Raw genomic sequence first — 19,036 nt, 5'->3', positions numbered from 1 at the left:
TACTGTAAATGTCAAAATAATAGAATACAAATACGATATTATTTTTGTTCCAACGGAAATCGAGACGGATCACTCCATTCGTAATTCATTCGCCCAGTGTGTTTATATCCACGTGTTTATGATCCGCGGATGGATACTCTTTCTGAACTGTACTTTTATGTTTTGTTTAACCTTCAATTTAGTGAAGTTCAACTTTTATTAAATAAAGTCTTGCATATTTCCTAGCCCTAAAATGTTAATTATAATTTATTTTTATTTATAACTAAAATAACATTTATTTAAATACTATCTAATTTATTATCGCGCATGACTAAAAAAAACCAAAACAAGATCAGGCAAGCACATGTTATATGCGTCCTCCGATCCTCCTCTCTGTTGATGACGATGTTTTAAACGACCTGTAACTTGACCCTCCAGCACCACTCTGCTGCAGGTTGTTGTTACAATAGCTAATAATGGAGTTTGATGTACAGTTACGACAGTTTCAAGCCTGTATATTTTTTTTTTGTTTAAATGAAACATACCGAGTACGTAACTGTATTAATTACTTATAAAAAATTTACTTGTAATTTTAGGCCTACTACTAATACTATTACTATGGAAGGTAGTCATAATAACGGCCCGTCATCAATTAATTTTGTACACTACTGCCTGGCTGGCCGGCGATGGTGAATGTACAGCAGTCAGCAGTAGGCCTAGTTAATTTGACTTTTCGCGTCTGGCCTAGGCTTTGAGCAATTTTAATTGCTATTTTCTTTAGAAAAATTTGAATTTCAAGTATGTTTAATAATGATGATGATATTATTGTATTGGCGAAACAATCGTATGATTTCTATTTATTCGAACTTTTCGTAGCCTGCTTAGCCGTCGACGATGTACTGTACTTGTACACAGTTGAGTTTGGGGAATTCCCACACACAGTTGATCACAACGTAGGCTACGAATGCTACGCGTAGCCTACGCACTACGAATGCTACGCCACGCAACCGCCACGCACCCGCCACGCGTAGACTACGTTACCTACGCGTGGCAAATGTTGCAGTAGTTTTTATCTGTACTGTAGCAATTACTAGATCTATCAATTTATTTAACATTTATTTTATCAAAATGAAATTACAAAATACAACAGAACAAAGGGCATATCATTTAATAATAGATTACGTAGGTTTTTTCTACATTGCTCGCGGTTCTATCGTTAAAGTATTGTAATGTTATTTTTAGCCAACGTTGTCATTCAATACCATTCTACCAAATTATCATATTTACATCATCATGTGGAACAAACGATTGTTCATATGTAGGACGCGACGTCAAAATCAATTTAACATCTTGAGAGCACACAATACTATTTATGAGTTTGTTCTTAAGCTAGCTTTCACACTTGAATTGGTATGGATGGTGTCTCTTATGCAAGACATATAATAGATACTATACTGTTTCACACACATTGTAGATTTTGTATTTGTTAAATGAAATATCTAAAACACTTATTTCTAAATAAATATTGTTGATTGATTGATTAATTAATTGATCTATATTTATTTATTATCAACATCTTGAGATTGCTATAAACCAAAGAAATATTTAGTTTATACCGCTTTTTATCGAAATTCCATTTTCAAATTTAATCAGGTTGTACTGCAGTTGGCATCATTTATTACAAAATTTAACTTTGTATTTACGACAAATAGTAAAATATTGTGTGTCCATGTAATGAGAATTCAACTATATGACCCAGATATTTGATTAATACATTTTAAAGTGAAATAGAGATAGATCTGTAGAGCATTTGCTTAGATATTGAATAAATGATTTAATATTATTAATTAATGACTGTAATATGTCGCTTAGAAATATTATATTAATTTTATTATGATTTATTTTTAATGCTTTACTTTTAAATATCGCAATAATTTGTTCATAGAAATATGATTCATTCCAAAGCTTTTATTCCTTTATAATATTCATTTTTTTTTTTTACACATTAAAAATATTTTTCTATCTGCCGCTTTACTTTGATAAACCAACATACTGTATTTCTCTCAGAGGAATGAACTACAATGAAAAAAATTGTTTTCATGAAATTTGTTTATATTTATTTTAATAGGAATATGATTTAAAGCCAACTTCCATAATTTGTAATGAGACAGCATAAAGATTTATTTCTGTCTGATCATAAAATGGCATTTGCTGAATAATTTTGAATTAAGTAAATTTTCTTTTTATTATCAATATTCTATTCAAGATTTAGCAGCCCTCTGTAGAGTATTATATATTTTATATTTCTTAAAATGTACAGTTAGACCCTCTTCTTTGTGATCACCTCTATTTAAGGGACACTTTCCCATTTTAACGAACATGTGGAAACATTGTTGTTGAACACTATCTCTATTCAGCGGACACCTCTATTAAAGGGAATATTCGATCCTGAAGCTGTCCCTATAGGGCTTGTATTTTATATTCTAAGATAAAATAAAAAGGTAAAAAATGTTTAGTTTCAAGTTTGAGATTTAAATTTTAAGAGTTTACTATTTAATATCTATCTACTGTATGATGTATCAACATGAGAAAGATCATTTGATAGTCCATTTTCCTCCTAATGCTCAACACAATCTTGTTAGTATTAAAAAGAAAATTAAGTTATTCTTTGACTAAAAAACAGTTATGTTACTCCAAATTTTGATGAAAACAACTTCTTTATATTTGCCCTTTAAAGTAATTTTTATTCTATATAATGCCTATCATCCAATTGTGATTTCTTTTAGTAGGATGCTGTGAGCATAATGATAATTTTATCATCTCTGGAATGTCCTCGTTTGACTTTGGTGTGACCTCAAGCATTGCCTCAAGTCAACTGAACTTGCTATGCCCTCTTTACCACACTCTTTTAAAGTCTCCCCTGTTGAATAGTATTTTGCAACATTTTATTTTTATACTGTGGTTAGGCGAACAATATGTTGGTACCAGTACAATAGAACATAATAAAAAGAACATTTATTTTCGTAATTTAAAGAAACTAAACTAACTAACTAAATTATAATAACACATAATTTCTTTTCAATATACTGTAAGACTTCCAGAAACCACAATTTTGTTAAAAAGCTTCAAACTTTGTTCATTTAGAAAAAAAATGTTGGTCAAGGAAAATATTATGTCCAGTTTAAACATGTATTATACCTGGCCTTATCTCACTGATCCTTGGGTTTATCATTGATCAGCAAGTGTTTGGCGGAAAACACAGCGCTTCTTAACAAGAACAGACCAGCATGTGTCAAAAAAAAATATGGACTACGTTTTTATTGAATGCACCACTATTTTAACGGGTTTAACTTCAATAACTGAGAAAAATAAGATGGTTTTTATTTAAAAACTCAATAAGAAGTTAAAAAAAATTGTGGCTATTTTTTCATTCATGTACTTTACTTTATTGTAAATTTGAAAGTACAGTTACCAGCAGCGAAGATTTAGCAAAAAAATAAAAATGATATTGTTCAACCATAACATGTTAAAACAAGCTAGTAGTAACAATAGATGTTGTGGTTTAAAAAAAGTATATATAATTTTCTAACTCAAGCCATGATAGAATTGGCTGAGTTTAGTTCCTCGAATTGGCTTTGTCATGTTCCCTGGAGGTTTAGGCCTAATAGTTAAAGGATGTGGGAGACAGCAGTGGGGATGGCATAGGAGGTGAGGTCATTTAAATCCATGTAGTAGCCTAGCATAAAGAAAACCATACAACCATACACTCTGTCTGTAGTAGCAAGAAAAATATGATTTACTGGCTGTAGGTTTGTTTATGCTTATGGGTGTGTTTCTGCTGCATAGCGGCCTGAATAAACCGTTTATTAATACTAATAATAATAATAATAGATTAAAAATATCATTTTTATATAAATCTCAAGACTATTTGGTTACCAATACATTTATTGAACAATACTATTGTAGCCAATGAACAAAAGGTGAAGAGATTTTAAATTCAATAGATATGCCTATATCCAGATACACTATACTCTAGTAAATAGGTGTCATAATGGCTATTAATGAATATGCATAGGTTGTTCTCTCATTTTTATATCCACTGCGTTTGTGCTAAAAATGTGCCCCTAAATAAATGTTTAAATCAGAGGGTGGTCATCGACGGAAACTGTTAGCATTACCCAAAATGCAATTGGTTATGACGGTCAATTCAAATTTTACTGCAGTGTAGTTGACTCAAGGTTAGCGGCTGTCAATCAAATAACCGTTATTTTCCGTTGAAGCTAAGTTGGACAGTAGTAACAGTTAAATAGTATTCCAACACCGAATCGATTGGATGTTATTCTTAGTCTGCCATTTGACCGGTTACAAACTGTAAAAATTTTTCTGAAGCCAAGAAATCAGGGTTCATTTATTGAAATTGATCGTGGTGAGGATCGGAAGAGGGTCTGTTATTCAATAGTCTGTCTTTTAAACAGTTAATTTGTGTTAATTTATTCAGATGGGAGTGGGGGGAGGGGAAGAGGGGTTAAAGGAGGGAAGGGGAGGTTTAGTGCGGAACACATGCAACCCACAAGGAAATGAGCATGTGTAATTCACTATTAAACATCACTGTATAATTAAGTAGCCTGAGCGTGTGCCAAGATAAAGTCCAATGGGGTGTGTGGGTGGGTGTACGTGTTGACAAACAAGACTTTGCCATGCCTTATAAACGTCATTACAACATCCTAATGGCCTTCAAATCTAATTGGTTGATAGTATCTAAGAATATAACTGTGCTGCTAATAATGGCAATTTGCATCTTTTTATTTATACCACATTTTATTTTATATTAATCACATGATTTTAAAATTTCCAATTAATGCTATTATATTGAGTTTTTTATTGGATTATTTTGTTATTATGTAAATAGATAATGAGTAAAGTCATTCATGCCGAGTATTTGAGGACTGGTTTCTTGTTGGAGAATAATCTTACACATTTCTAACTGTGGCATGTGTACAGTAGTTGATAGTGTCTGTTTTTATCGTGAGGAAAACATTTTTTTTTTTCAATTTTTTTTTTCAAGAATAGTATTTTCTTACCGTTAGAAATGTCATAAATAAAAACAAAGAAGATCTGATTTTTAAAAACATTTTTTTTTTCAAATAACCCCATTTGATTCCGAAACAACCATTCTTTTGGTTTATCAGAATTAATTGCTATATTTTTGCAATTCCTTAATCTACAATCTATATCCAATTTTTTATAATTTAACATTCTCCGTCAAAAGCAGATTTGAGCTCAAGTGAAGCAGAAAGGCCTGTTAAAACCCATTAGGATATCAATTCAAAATGATATATGGCAGGCATCCATGGGTTTCATGATATTTCATGTGACTCTCATGTTCAGACAGACATCACAACATAATACAACATGAATGTCGCATTCCAATTAGTCTTGCTATCTGTTCAACATTACCTATCAGGCAAATAAGATGCAAAACATCCATCATGCAGTATGATTGTACACATGCCAAGTGTAGGAGAGCGGCATTAGCATAAATTAAAGGGACAGTTAAACTAAGATTTAAAGGGACAGTCATATTTTCACTTTTCTTCATTTTACTACCTACTGTAGTTGTAATGGTAAAACAAGCTACAGGAGACATTATTAACATACGTGTATATTTATTGTAAATAGTGTATTATATGAGAGCTGCATTAGCATAAATTAAAGGGACAGTTACAAGCTACAGGCGACATTATTAGCATAGCGTACATTTATTGTAAATATTGTACTGTAGAAGAGTCGCATTCAGCATACATTAACAGGACTGTTAAACTACAAATTAAAGGGACAGTCACATTGCTTATATGCTTATTTCATTCCTTCATTGCACTACACTACTTAGTAATATTTTTCAATATAAAATTACCCAAACATTATTTGCATAGCACATTTATCAATATTTTAAAACAAGTTAGGATACATATTGTTAGCAGTAGAAATAATTAAAGGCACTGAAAAATCTGCAGCTGTTCCGTCATACATGTACTGTAAATGTGAAAGTCATACTAGTTTGGTTTGTATTAATTATTCATAAATAAATTGAAAGTACAGCATATGGAAAATTAGTAATAAAACATCCATATTTATAGCTTTCAAATATTAAAATTAAAATGAGATTTTCATTACTTTTTTTGTACTGTACTACTACCCTGGTTTTCAGTTGCTATGCCGGGCCGGCCAACCTCTATCTGTGTCCGGTAGACGACTGTAGTAAAAATCTGAATTACTGAAATTAATCAGTATGAAGTCTACAGTAATTTTTTCGTGATATCATTATGGTACATCCGTTGGGCCAGTAACAATATTTGGACTAATAAAAATATTTAAAAGTAATTACTAACCCATTTGTACGCAAGAAGTATTTTTGAGTTCTGCTTACAAACTCATAAATTGTGTGGCTTTTAATTTTCTTTTTGTTTTTTAATCTTGATAGCCTGATTACATTAATTATCTTTATTTTTTAGTATAAAGAAAATTTAAATTAAAAAATCACATGAATCACATTTCCAATGAGCACATAATTGATTGAATTAAATTTAGTCACACAATTGATCATAGTGCAAAACTTACTAAAGGAATAAAAATGACACAAATTGAAAATGACAACTCCAACCAAGCCGATAACCGAAAAAAAACTAGACTACATATTACATTTTGTTACGCCTTATCTGTGACCGAAAGGTCAAGAGTTCGACGTCGTACAAGCGTCTCGTTTAACATTTTGTACATTTCTTAAACACATTCTGATCATATTTCATGCTTCAGAATGTATTTTATCCTTATTTGACAAGTTTTTGACGACACATAGTTCCTCCGACTCCAACTTCAGTTTTGAAGCAAACGTTTTCGAAATCTAAACGTGACTAAGAAATCTATAAAATATTGTCCGTTTTTAAAGTACTTATCTGCGTTTCAATTTTAAGAACGTAGACTTTAACTGCTGTAGGCTTTTAGGAAGCAAACGTCCTTTAATTAATCATAAACTTTATAGTACACTTGACAAATTATTGCAAAAATGTTTCAATAAATCATATTATAATTTCTATAATTTCATCCTTCAGAAAAATGTCAAATTTATTGTTTTTGATATATTTTTCGTTTCCATTTTACTTAAATCCAATTTTTTAATTTTTATTTATTAATTTTCGTAAATTATTAAATACAATATTCATTAAATCTTTAGGAACATAAAATATTAATTTAACAGTGAAGGAACTATTTACGTAATTACATTTATGTTCAAATTGTTTAAAGATTAATGAATATTGTGAAATAAATAAGCAGCAATGTTTCACACAGCCATTATTGCTGTATTATCATCAGAACCCAAAAAGTGTCCCTTTAATTGGAGTATCCCTTGAATGGGTGTTATTATTAGTGGCAATGTCAAAACAATCAATTAAAATCAATTTATTCCATAAAAAATCAAGAAGGTATGGAAACGGGAACTCAAGAGACCCTTTAAAAAAGATAAGAAGGTATAAGAAGTTATTTATATCAACAACTTTAACAACAAGAATAAATTATTGTAAAACACATGTTGCCCCTTGTTCGTCGAGTTGCCCCTTGTTCGTCGAGTTGCCCCTTGTTCGTCGAGTTGCCCCTTGTTCGTCGAGTTGCCCCTTGTTCGTCGAGTTCCCCCTTGTTCGTCGAGTTCCCCCTTGTTCGTCGAGTTCCCCCTTGTTCGTCGAGTTGCCCCTTGTTCGTCGAGTTGCCCCTTGTTCGTCGAGTTGCCCCTTGTTCGTCGAGTTGCCCCTTGTTCGTCGAGTTGCCCCTTGTTCGTCGAGTTGCCCCTTGTTCGTCGAGTTTCCCCTTGTTCGTCGAGTTTCCCCTTGTTCGTCGAGTTGCCCCTTGTTCGTCGAGTTGCCCCTTGTTCGTCGAGTTGCCCCTTGTTCGTCGAGTTGCCCCTTGTTCGTCGAGTTGCCCCTTGTTCGTCGAGTTTCCCCTTGTTCGTCGAGTTGCCCCTTGTTTGTCGAGTTGCCCCTTGTTTGTCGAGTTGCCCCTTGTTCGTCGAGTTGCCCCTTGTTCGTCGAGTTGCCCCTTGTTCGTTGAGTTGCCCCTACCAGTGTCCAAAAGGAGTGGTTCTACTGTGTACAGTTGAACTGTAAAAAAAAAAAATTGATTTCTTTTCAATGCGATAATGACACTTAAATGATTATTACATAATGACGCAGATCAAAGAATTATCCTCTTAAAGACATTTTTAAATATGACTAATGCAGTTAGCTATTTAGAATTAGGTTTTATAGAAGATTAAAAATATAAAATAGAATTTTCAACAATCCGCAAGACTGGTGTCAGTGTTTGTATTTGTGATTGTATTATAGATGTCTTCTGCAAAATAAATGAATTGTAAAGGTTGTCATTTTAAACCTTAGTCGTTCACAGGTTAAATACTCTTATTTTAATATAAGGAAATCTGGAGAAGACATTTTGTTTGTTTTAGCTTGGCCACTTAAAGTTTTATTAGTGTCTTTGATAATAAAATACTTTTATTGCAACTTTACAATTAGTTGACTTATACAAAACTTGTATTATTATACTTAATGAAAATATATCGTATCCATCAAAAATATCGAATTAAACAAAACGCAAAACTTTGCATCAAAGAACAGACAAAAAAATATGTAAACATTTTTAATTTGAAATGGATGATAATATAATGTATTTATGTATTTTGTTTTGTTTGGGGGTTTCTTTTTTTTATAAACATGGTATATTAAACACTGTAAGTGTGATTAGTGTTAAATCCCCTTTTTTTACATACCACCATTTAACAAAACATAATCATTGACAGAAATAGGTTAATTGCTAGTAAAGTAGGTCGTAACGTAACAAAAATATGCATGTGAAATAGACTGGAAAATAACATCTTCAAAACTAGTTATTAACTGCCTTTGTAAACTTGCATCATTAAAAATGCTATGTTGTCCCTTGTTGGAGATTTTGAATATATTTGTAGCAAATGTTTTCCTTTTACATAAGATATTCTGTTTTCTTGTACTATATCTCTTTAATTGGCGCCTTCCCGTTTAATCTAATTATAGTAGTAGAACCCCTCCTTTATGATACCTATTCAGGGACACGCGCCTATTAAAGGGACATCACTATTAAGGAGATGCTTAATGCTTGGACGTAACACAAGGACGTAAGCGCAATTCATGTTATTAAAACTATCAGTTGCCATTGGTCAACTTGCTTCTGTTCCTTCTACGCCCGTTGTGTTGCGTCTCTAGTGGGAAACAGGCTTTACACATAAAATAAACAATGGGGGTATATATACTGTACCAACCCCTATTAAGGGGACACTTTGTCCCCTATTAAGGGAACACTTTGTTGCATCCCGAAGGTGTCCCCTTAATATAGGTTCTTTTTTTTTATTGCTGATCATTAGGGACCCTCAGAGGTTCACAAGCCAAACATATACACAAGATGCTCTACATAAACAAAGTCTTATTACAAGTCTTTGGGAGTAGAGTAATTTGGTCCTTAGAAAAGATCCTGACATGTGACGGGACTTGAACCCAGGACCATTGGAGTGGTAGCCAAGCATCATAACCACCAAGCCACAACTCCACTCATACTTCTACTACTTATGTATATTATAAAAATTGTGATTTCATCAGAGTTGATAGTATTGTACCTGTTTACTATAGCTCTGTACACTATCAAACTTGATGTGACAATAAAATGTGATGTGTCCATATTTGGACATAATGATGTCATATCGCTAACATATTTCAGCATATCATTACCATATTTTGGCACATCAAACTTTTTTTGATAGTGTAGACAGAGCTTAACAAAAAAAAACAGAATTTAAATTATTTTTTTTCTCCTCAATTTCCTTTTAGCATGATATGATTGGAAATAGTATTATTGATTACATTCATAAGGACGACCACAATCAACTTAAGAAACAGTTCCAAGTTAAAATACCCGGCCGACAAACATTCAAAGGTTATGGGTTAGTTGATGATGATGCTCCGACCTCAATGAGTGTCAACCTGGTAGATGAGGATGGTAAGTATAGCTTTCTAACTATCCGTAAATGGACTATAGTCTGTGACTATGCATGCTCTATAAGTTTAGCTAACTAGTTTCAGTAATGGTTTTTCCTTCATAATAACCCCTATCCATAAATGGTATAGTCTGCGACTACGCAAGTTTAGCTACTGTCCCAGTATAGGTTTCTCCCTCTCCATAAATGGTATAGTTTGCGACTATCCTATGCACCTAAGCTTAGCTACTGGTCCCAGTTTCCTGACATGACGGAAACAACTCCACTATAACCATTGCGCCATGGCATAAAATAACACATTACATGTACATCTAGGGAGTGAGTGAGTCTTATTTAATTTTTATTTTAATTCTAAAGATCTTCTGAATTCACCAGGTTACAATAATTAGGCCAGCATAGTTACAATCATTAAAAAAATAAATATTTTAAACTGGAAAAAGCTTTCATTGTAAGATATTGAAACCGAAAATTGCACTCGAGAATCAAGGTCACTAGAATAGAGTGGGGAGGCAACCCTTAAATTACACCCATTGTGTGTCACCATTCACTCAGAAATCACCAAGCTTGTAAACAAGAGCTATTGTTGCTGCGGTTGTGATTTTGAATGAGGCATACAAAGTTTAAAATCTTGGTTCTTATAGCAATAATAGAGCAAAAAAAAAAACGTGACTTATAAACTCTTTATCAACCCGGAATATTATCGACGCTCCATATTTGAATATAATCGTTCTGGCTTTGTTTGCCTTGATTTGATATCGCAACCCCTGTAATTGGACACCTTCAGAATCCAACAAATCCCCTGCATAGGGAGTGTACTCTGGTGTACTGGTCTATTCAGCTTCTGCTGTTGTGGGCAGACTAATGAGCGCCGTTTGGTGGCAGCACTCGACACAAAATTGTTGTATTCTGCAAGACACAGGTTATTCCCCCACATTGTTAAGGAAATTGTACCCTTAAAGCCGTGAGTCCAGTATGCTCTAGACCAGGCCTAGACCAAATTTACAAAACCAAAATAGCTGCATACAAACCAAAGTCTGTGCCTTTTAATTTAAGCAAAAAAACTTGCTTTATAATATTTTAGCAACCTCAGCCTGCCATACATTTATTGCTTGTGTTATTCCCAATTTAGGTTGTTCACCCACCAAATTAATGTTAAATTATTATTCATTTGGTCAATCAAAATTTCATGTTGGTACACAAACAGAGATTAAAGCCTTAAAACATATTGCAAGATACCCTCATTTTTTTATTATTTTGTAATTCATTGCATAATCTACTTTATTAATAATAATATATACAAGGCTGTAGGATTATTAGCTGACCTTCGTCGTCTTTGACAGTTAGAGGTTAACACTTGAAGAAGAAAAAATACTGTCAAGCCATCTAATAATAAATACATAATGAATGTACAAAGGTTAATCCCACTCTTTTTGGTGGAAAACTTATTATAGTATTATTTCATGCATTGTTAACTTTCGTTAAATATCATAATTTAAAACTTAAACCAGTTGTTGTAATTTGTTTAATCAAAGGCCGCGTTCCAATAAACCATGGATTATATCATCATACCAATTAACATAAAATTGATTCTTATAGGATTTTTAAAGGACTGATTTCTAAAGGAAAGAAAAAATGTTGTTCTTTCAAAATTTGTCATTAAATTTCTTTTTATTTTAATTAGAAAAAGTCTTTGATATTTTTCTAAAACATCTGTAGAGTTAATTTTAAAATAAAATAAATGAACTTTAGAATAAATAAAATTTAGAAATTAGTTTCTTGTAGTTTAATCAGAATAATCAAACAATATTAGTTTTTAGAACAAGTATTTCAGACAATAAAATGATATGAACCAAAGCATTAAGATTAAAGGGTAAGCACCTAACCACAATACCGTAGTTCAACTAGTTGATTGTTCTTGTCAATGGGCTTTAATGGCCTGGGAGTTGAAGTTCATGGTTTTGGCTTTCTGTTTCTTGTTGCTAGGACATCAAGGCTGTCTCAGAATAGAAGATAATAACATTATACTGTAATATATTACACAAAAATCTTTTATTTTAGAATCTCTGGTTTATAGAAAGTTAAATTACGTATATATTTAACACAAAAATTACTAATTACTATAAGACGACACACTCATTTCAGGATGGCATTCTACCTGGAGAGCATCTTTGACTTACAGTACGTCTAAAACATTATTCAACATCATTCACTAAACATCATGCCATATCAAGTTCAAATTTAACTTTTTTTATCCGAGACCCAGATAGTTTAAAAACCGGTTTGTTCTTTCCTCAACAGACATACAAAATACAATTTAGAATTACAGTATATATTATCCTTCCAAAAAAAAGTATTGTTGCATTTAAAAGAATATGAAAAGTACTGTATAATGTATTCACCCTATTTTATTTCTTTGATGATCATGTTATGCCTTCACTTTGTATTTATAGTGATCTTAATGAACGTTTTAAGGATAGAAAATAGCATGTCGTCAACTTTAAGTGATGTACAGTAGCTCGGCCTAGTTATTATACCAGGTTAACAAATGGCGCCTCATAATATTTTTTATTGACTAAGAATTCTAGTTTTACAAATGTGTTAAAACTCTTCCCAATGATGTGCCCAAATATGGTGGTGATATGCCCACATATGGTAGTGATATGCCCAAATATAGTGATATGACATCATCATGTCAATATATGGGCACATCACATTTTTTGTCACATAAAGTTTGATAGTATAGACAGAGCTTTACTGTATTTTCCTGAATGTTTCAATTTGACTCCAACCATTTAAATTTTTATATTACAAGACTTTTCCAAGTTGTTATACAGTATGATCCGTTGTTATCTTTCCAGCAATTTAATACTGATTCACATGGACTCTTGAAAATCTTTCAAAATGTTTGAGATTTTTAACTTGGTCTAAAACATATGAAAGAATATTCATTGATGTAAAATCTTGTGGCCGAGTCCCGAAATACAACTATTGGTATCTTTGAGTGGATCTTCCTAGCGAGGTTTTTACACAACGTTTTCATTACACTTAGTGTGTGAAAGTATTGTAACTCTTGATATTGGTATTTTCCCTACTTTAACTTGTTGGTCTTTATATTTTATATATTTTTTAATGTTGATTATTTAAATTATTATGTATTAATAATTTGTTATTGTTCAAAATTGCAGTTATTTATCTCTTTAACGAACTGCTGTCGGTTAATGATTTATTGCAGCAGTATAAGATGTCTTTTATAATAAATAACTTAAATCTACCAGCATATACAATATCAAACTATTTTGACAAAAAAAGCGTGACGTGCCCCAATATGGTAGTGATAATGATATGCTAAACTATGGTAGTGATATGCATCATGTCCATATATGGGCACATGTTTTGTTGTCACATAAAGTTTGATAGTGTAGACAGAGCTTTTGTCAATGTCACTATTGACATTTTTTCAGTAGGAAACATGGCAGGCCATCATTATAATCATCATAGTCGTCATCATATCATGATCATCATCATTATCAATGGAAATAAGTTTGCCGTCTCGGTACTTTTTTGTGTTTTTATCCTATTGATTTTATATCAGAATAAAGAAATAAATAAAATCTTCATCATCATCATCGTCATCGTCATCATCATTATTATTATTATAATCATTATCATCATCTATCTATATTAAATTTATAAACATTTATTTTGGTTTAATGATGTTCATCACTAATTATTGCAATTATACAATTTTTTATAATTGATTTGTTTTTTTATACTGGCCTTAATATCCATTTCAATATTATTATGTACTATTAATAATTATGAAAATATTGTAAAACCATTTTAAAAGGATCGCTTTAAAAATGAGATTAATGACATAACAATTGGGTTAACAAAGACCTCAGGTGGTATTGTTTAATTGTTAATACCTTTCCTTACCTCTTTCTTTTTTAGAACTTTTGCTTGTGGGTCTTTTTAGAGTTCATAGCCAGTGTGTAGTAAGTTCACAGTATCAGGTGTCCTTATTAGCATTCCTATATGATTACCTTTTGCCACAATTTTTAACCACAAAACTGAAATCAAAACTGACCTTCATCTGACCTTTCATTATGAAATCATAGATTGAAAATAAAATCAGACGTTCCAACCGCCAGGTTGAGAGGTTTACATTATTGTTAACGAATAAATTTGACACGTTTTTAACGAATGAATTTGACACGTTTTTAACGAATATGATGAATGATGAATTCGGGAGGCTCCTGAAAAAATTATGAGGGTGGGGACGTCTGAATAGAGATCCTAGTAATTGTCTTATGGCTTGTTTCTTTGGGCAAGGAAAATACTGTTTTAAAACCGTGTTTTACAATAACTGTATTTCCTTGGGTATTAATATTTATTATATTTTTTAATGAGAAATTAACACGACATTATATTTCAATGTGTATTTGCATGGATTACCTAACTCATCTGGGTGATTGGTTCAAATCTAATAAGACACTTTTGGTAACTGTTCAAAATGTCTTTCCTCTCTCAAAAAAAGAAAACAATTGGCTCCTTTCTCTTGTGACATTTATCAGGAATTAATCAGTTTCGTACAATTACTGTACATACAGCAGTTATTGCATAATAATATATCCAGGGTTGTATTTTCATACAAAATACAGTGATCCTATTGGAGTACATTACTCTGTATTGTGTGTATGTTTTAGTAGCCTATTTTATTACCATTCTACTTCTCTGTTGCAAATGGACATTAGCAAATTATGGAATACTATACAGTAGTTAAAATTCTTGTCAAAAAAGCCAGGGTAACTCACTGAACAATTACTGTATAGCAGTTTTTGCATAATATATCCAGGGTTGTGTTTTCATACAAAAATCAGTCCTATTAATAGTCTGTGTGATGTATTTTTTAGTAGCCTATTTTATTATAATTCTACTTCTCTGCAAATGGACATTAGCAAATTATAGACTACTGTACAATAGTTAAAATTCTGGTCAAATAGCCAGGGTAACTCACTGAACAATTACTGCAGTTTTTTCATAATGTATCCAGGGTTGTGTTTTCATACAAAATACAGTCCTATTAATAGTCTGTGTGATGTATTCTTTTAGTACCACTCTACTTCTCTGTATGGAAATTAGCAGATTACAGATTATGGACTACAGTAGTTAAAAATAAAATTCTGGTCAAAAATCCAGGGTAACTATTAAAGAAAGAGATCCAATTTGTCTTGATTTGTTGGTGTTACTTTATTGGCTTACATGGTTGAATAGTTGGTTGTGAATTGATTTTCGAGGCTTTCATATCATTATGCGTAGTAGACAAGGTATTGCAATGTGTGTTGCTTGGACATTTAGATAGGAACTTATTCCAGGGGTTCACTATTAAAGGAATTGCCTTCTACTCTTTATGAACTTTATGTGACAAAATAATGTGATGTGGCCATATATGGACACGATGACATATCACTACTATATTTGAGCATATCACTACCATATTTGCGAACTTCCAACTTTTTTTTAAACTAGTTTGATAGCGTACACAGAGCTTAAGAATTGTTTCAGAGGTTTAGATAGGAAACTGCAATCTCTTTCAAATTGACATACAGTGGAACCTCTCCTTTCGGGCATCCCTATTCAGAGGACGCTAATAGTCGGGTACCTTTTCCAATCAAATCAACCTTTTAAATTTGCCTATTGAATACCTATACGTTTAACTGATGCCAAAGAACCAATATTAAAATTATTTCTCCAAAACAATGGAAATGCATTGCTTACTTGAAATTCAAATAAATATACCTTATTATAAGAATGTCAGAGTTCATTTATGAGGTCGACAACCATCTGCCCAACTTCACAAATGAGAGTCGTTTATTTTGTTCACAATACTCTTTTTTTTCCCAGTTGTCCGTCTTTTTTTCCACCCAGTAGAAACGAAAGTCAAATGCACTATCCAAGAAATTGAACACGCGCCAACTTGGTCTATAATTATTTTTTTTTTGCAATTTGAATTAGACAGAATGTGCAGCCTATTTTTGGAGGCTTGCCATACTATTTCTCGGTTAAATGATAAAGACATGATTTGATTTTCCGGCTTTAATAAAAAAAAATTTAAGAAACTAATAGGTAACTACTTTAATCTGTTAGAATAAATAAAGTTAAAACGTTTCACTCATTTCAAGAGTTGTCAGTCCTTTTTGTGCGCGGTTATTCCTAGTAACATTGGACGTTGTTTGCTCTCCAGTCATGTTTGTTTACCTGTTGTATGACTTGATTGATGTCGGTTCACTGACATGGCAGGCATATCTGGGGACTTGAAAGTAAGCATACATACTATAGACATTTTGATTGTTTTTTAACCCCAAAATTCCAGCCTTACATAATTCCAGATTTACATTACTTCTGTCTTACACCTAGGGAAACTCCATACTTACATAACTCCAGACTTACATAACTCCATACTTACATAACTCCAGACTTACATTACTCCAGACTTACATATAACTCCAGACATACATTACTCCAGCCTTAGATTATTCCAGACATACATTACTCCAGCCTAAGGCCCTGTTCATGGCGTTTTAGCATACAACGTTACTATCAAGGTCACGTTACAAACCGCAGAGAAAAAAACGAGGTGTTCAGACCCATAGCGTACGATTATCGTTACAACGGAAGTACGTCATCCAGGTTGTTTCTAGTTGCATATTCATGTGCTCTTACCCACGTGTTTTCATCATTATTTCCACTGTATATAGGCCTAGATCTCAGCCCTACAATTATGACAAAATTTGCCGTAAATAAAACATACCTCAGCATTTATTTAAGAAAAATATAGTAAAGCCAAATTTCTGTTTCTATTGTTTTTATTTTGTTTGTAGTAAAAAACATTTTCCCCAGGCTCTTGTGTTACAAAAATAAAGCAGGCCTCGTAATGATGAAGAAAAAAAATGATTGTGATTAGTCTATCCAGTCCAGTCAAAGATATATATTCTTTGGTCCAGTCGGTTGAAAATAACCCTTAACTTGCTAATAAAAGGGACACAGCTCCCCTTGTTTGTTTACTGATTTTTTTAGGAGTTAGGGGGTTTTCAGCATTAAACTTGTCCAGTCTAGTCTGCCTTGTATGAATGAGTGACTTGATGTCCCAGGCTAGTTTTTAGCTTGAATGAAATGGGTGTCACGAAACCTCAGACCACGAAAGCTCAGACCCCCTAAGACCTAAGATCACGAAAGCTAAGACCCAACACCTAAGATTACAAATACTAAGATATACTACAGCTTAAAAACAATACTTGTTTATCCATACATAATTTTAAACACAGTAGGTTTCATTTATTACCATAAATATAATTTAATACTACCGCAAAACATAGATAAACTCACATTATTTTCGCCCGTTGAGTAAATGTATATTTTTTCTTTACAACAAACAAACTTGACGGGTTGTTTGTTGGTATATATTTACTCCATTGTGTTGGTTCAGAGGATGTTTTTCTTACGCACCTGCCTTTCTTGTATTTTGACTCCAAATTTGTTGACTAACTTTATCCTGAACACCACACTTTAAAATTAAGACTTATAAGTACTTTCAGAAGGAGAAACACATAATAACAAATAAATAAATCCTTTAAATTGATGATTTTACAGATGTGTTTCTTTGTACTGTATACCAAAGAACTTATAACACAAGAATCTCCTGTTCTTCAATTTGCATTCAAAACACAGTATCGGAAGTACAGGGTTAAAAGGTCAAACTGGGCGACGCCATTTCACAGCATGGAGCAGCGCCCCCTCCAAACTAGGAAGTCAATTACTCTACCCCCCCTAGAGTATTAGCAGATCCCCTCTATGATTTTGACTTTCTAATTTGATGCGGGAGCCCTACTCCTCAGTCAATTACTCTATCCCCCCTAGAGCATTAGCAGATCCCCTCTATGATTTTGACTTTCTAATTTGATGCGGGCGCCCTACTCCATGGCTCACAATGGCTCCACCCATAGCTTTATTCTATCCCACAATGCCTTTCGAAATTGTTACGCGCTTCGGACGAACAGGAGATTCTTGTGTTATAAGTTCTTTGTGTATACTGTGTAATGACAATGTAACTCCTCGAGCTCCCCATGCTCAATGTTTTTGTTTCTATGGAGCGCCAAAAGAGCAACAATAATAGTACAAGTATAAAAACAGAAAGAAAACGAAACAAAAAAACATATCATGATTTTTAAATTAAAATTTATTTGCCAGTATTTATTTCTTCCTACTTGCATGATTATACTATTATCATTACAATTTTAATTTTACATTGTTCCATCCACACTGTAGATGGACTCCACAGAGTTTTCAGCCCTCTATATAATTTTTGCTCTTTTGACGTTCCATAGAAACAAAAACATTGAACATGGCCCATGGGGTAGGCCTACTGTACTGTAGGCTAGTCATTTTGTGTGCGAGAAAAACGTCTGTAAAATCATCAATTTAAAAATGTATTTGTTACTTTTTATGTGATTCTTTTTCATGAAAGTGCCAATTCTAAGGTGTGGTATTCAGAATAAATGTTGGGAGTTAAAATACAAGGCAGGTGCGAAAGATAAATATTTGTAATCTTAGGTGTTGGGTCTTAGCTTTCGTGATCTTAGGTCTTAGGGGGTCTGAGCTTTCGTAGTCTGAGCTTTCGTGACACCCTGAATGAAATGCGTGAATGGCTCTAGGCCTAGCTAGGCCTAAAAGCGGATGGGATCGTAGTCCCTATGTTTAAATACAAGGTGCATGTATTTATGTCATTTGTTAGAAAATATAATGGTAATCAGTTGATAGTAGTTTGTAGCCTTTGTAACAGTTGTATTTGTAGTGTAGTTAGGCCTTATTTATTCTGGCCTTTTTGTTATTGAAATCCATCTCACACATTGACGATACACTAAAGATGTCAGCCTAGGTCAAACCTTGTTTCGCGTCATAACAGGAAACGTTCTGATTGGATACAACGTT

General features: G+C 32.8%; 1 protein-coding gene across 1 annotated transcript in view; it reads left to right on the top strand.

Annotated features, from left to right (window-relative positions):
• Positions 1–19,036, top strand: part of LOC140060246 (uncharacterized) — a 68,378-nt gene that overhangs the window by 35,273 nt on the left and 14,069 nt on the right. Inside the window, exon 6 of the mRNA XM_072106378.1 lies at positions 9,882–10,050. Coding sequence (XP_071962479.1) covers positions 9,882–10,050 — 169 coding nt within the window. The remainder of the gene's footprint in view (positions 1–9,881; positions 10,051–19,036) is intronic.

The sequence above is a fragment of the Antedon mediterranea genome, chromosome 10, assembly GCF_964355755.1.
Source record: "Antedon mediterranea chromosome 10, ecAntMedi1.1, whole genome shotgun sequence".
In the NCBI taxonomy this organism is placed as follows: domain Eukaryota; kingdom Metazoa; phylum Echinodermata; class Crinoidea; order Comatulida; family Antedonidae; genus Antedon; species Antedon mediterranea.
Note: the sequence above shows the minus strand (reverse complement) of the source record. Positions and strands in the feature narration are given on the sequence as shown.